This window comes from Sinocyclocheilus anshuiensis, unplaced genomic scaffold, assembly GCF_001515605.1.
Source record: "Sinocyclocheilus anshuiensis isolate Anshui unplaced genomic scaffold, SAMN03320099.WGS_v1.1 scaffold1136, whole genome shotgun sequence".
Lineage (NCBI taxonomy): Eukaryota > Metazoa > Chordata > Actinopteri > Cypriniformes > Cyprinidae > Sinocyclocheilus > Sinocyclocheilus anshuiensis.
The window spans coordinates 1,155,636-1,156,779 of record NW_015548521.1 but is presented as its reverse complement, the minus strand read 5'-3'; the positions used below and the strand labels follow the sequence as shown (position 1 = coordinate 1,156,779).

At 42.0% G+C, this 1,144-nt stretch overlaps 1 protein-coding gene across 9 annotated transcripts in view; it reads right to left on the bottom strand.

Annotated features, from left to right (window-relative positions):
* Positions 1-1,144, bottom strand: part of LOC107656817 (autism susceptibility gene 2 protein-like) — a 314,131-nt gene that overhangs the window by 17,259 nt on the left and 295,728 nt on the right. For all 9 annotated transcript variants that reach the window (XM_016444764.1, XM_016444766.1, XM_016444763.1 and 6 more), the window contains exon 7: positions 530-899. In XM_016444764.1, the coding sequence (XP_016300250.1) occupies positions 530-899 (370 nt within the window). The remainder of the gene's footprint in view (positions 1-529; positions 900-1,144) is intronic.

Sequence of the window (1,144 nt, the reverse complement as noted above, 5' to 3'; positions counted from 1 at the left end):
CGATAACTGGCAATGAGTCTTTCACATCGCTGTGGAGGAATTTTGGCCCACTCTTCTTTGCAGAATTGTTTTAATTCATCCACATTGAAGTGTTTTCGAGCATGAATGGACTGTTTAAGGTCATGTCAATCGGATTTAAGTCCGGACTTTGACTTGGCCGCTCCAAAACCTTAATTTTGTTTTTCTTGAGCCATTCAGAGCTGGACTTTCTGGTGTGTTTGGGATCATTGTCCTGCTGCACAACCCAAGTGCGCTTGAGGTCACAAACTGATGGGCAGGTTTGGACAGCTTTTTCCCTTAATAAATGAAATCACCATTTAAAAACTGCATTTTGTATTTACTTGCATTATCTTTGTGTAATATTAAAATTAGTTTGATGATCTGAATCTTTTAAGTGACAAATATGCAAAAAATAAAAAATAAAAAAACAGGAAGGGGGCAAAAACCTTTTCACGGCACTGTATGTATGTGTATATATATATATATATATATATTATACAGGTTTTTGTAAAAAAAAAACGTTACTAACCTGATGTCGTGAAGACTGCTGTATGGCAAAGGATGATGACGGTGACTGATGACTGGCTGGCTGTGGTGCAATGGGGGCGGGACTCTGTGCTCCAGTGAATGTGATTGGTTCCTCAGGAGGGACGGGGTGGGGTTAGGGGGCACAGATTCCTTCTTGATAGTGAGAGGGTTCGTGGAGAGCGGGTGCGGTCTAGGTGCTGGGGCTGCCGCCGCAGCAGGGGCAGGAGACCCCGTAGGGGGCGATGCTGGAGTCGGACTTGAGATCGGCGGGACAAACGAAATGTCGTTACTCTGTTCCTGGCTACGCTGAAGGCCAGACACTTTGGTCGAGCTGGAAGTTTTGGACCCGAGATTCTCCTTCGTTGGTGTCACTAGAAAAAAAAGAGAGACACAAAGAGAGTTTAAAATCTGTATTTGTATTTATTTCGTTTCTGTATTTAATTCAGATGTCAAATGCAGTTTAGATGCTTTTATTGATATACAGTAGCTGGGGGGCAAAGACCTCAGGTATTTAGAAATAAATCATGCAATTCTTCCAATTGTAAAGACCAGACCACACCACAGGATAGTGAAAATGCCATAGGGCTTTTTTTTTTTTTTTTTTTTTTTTTCGGGT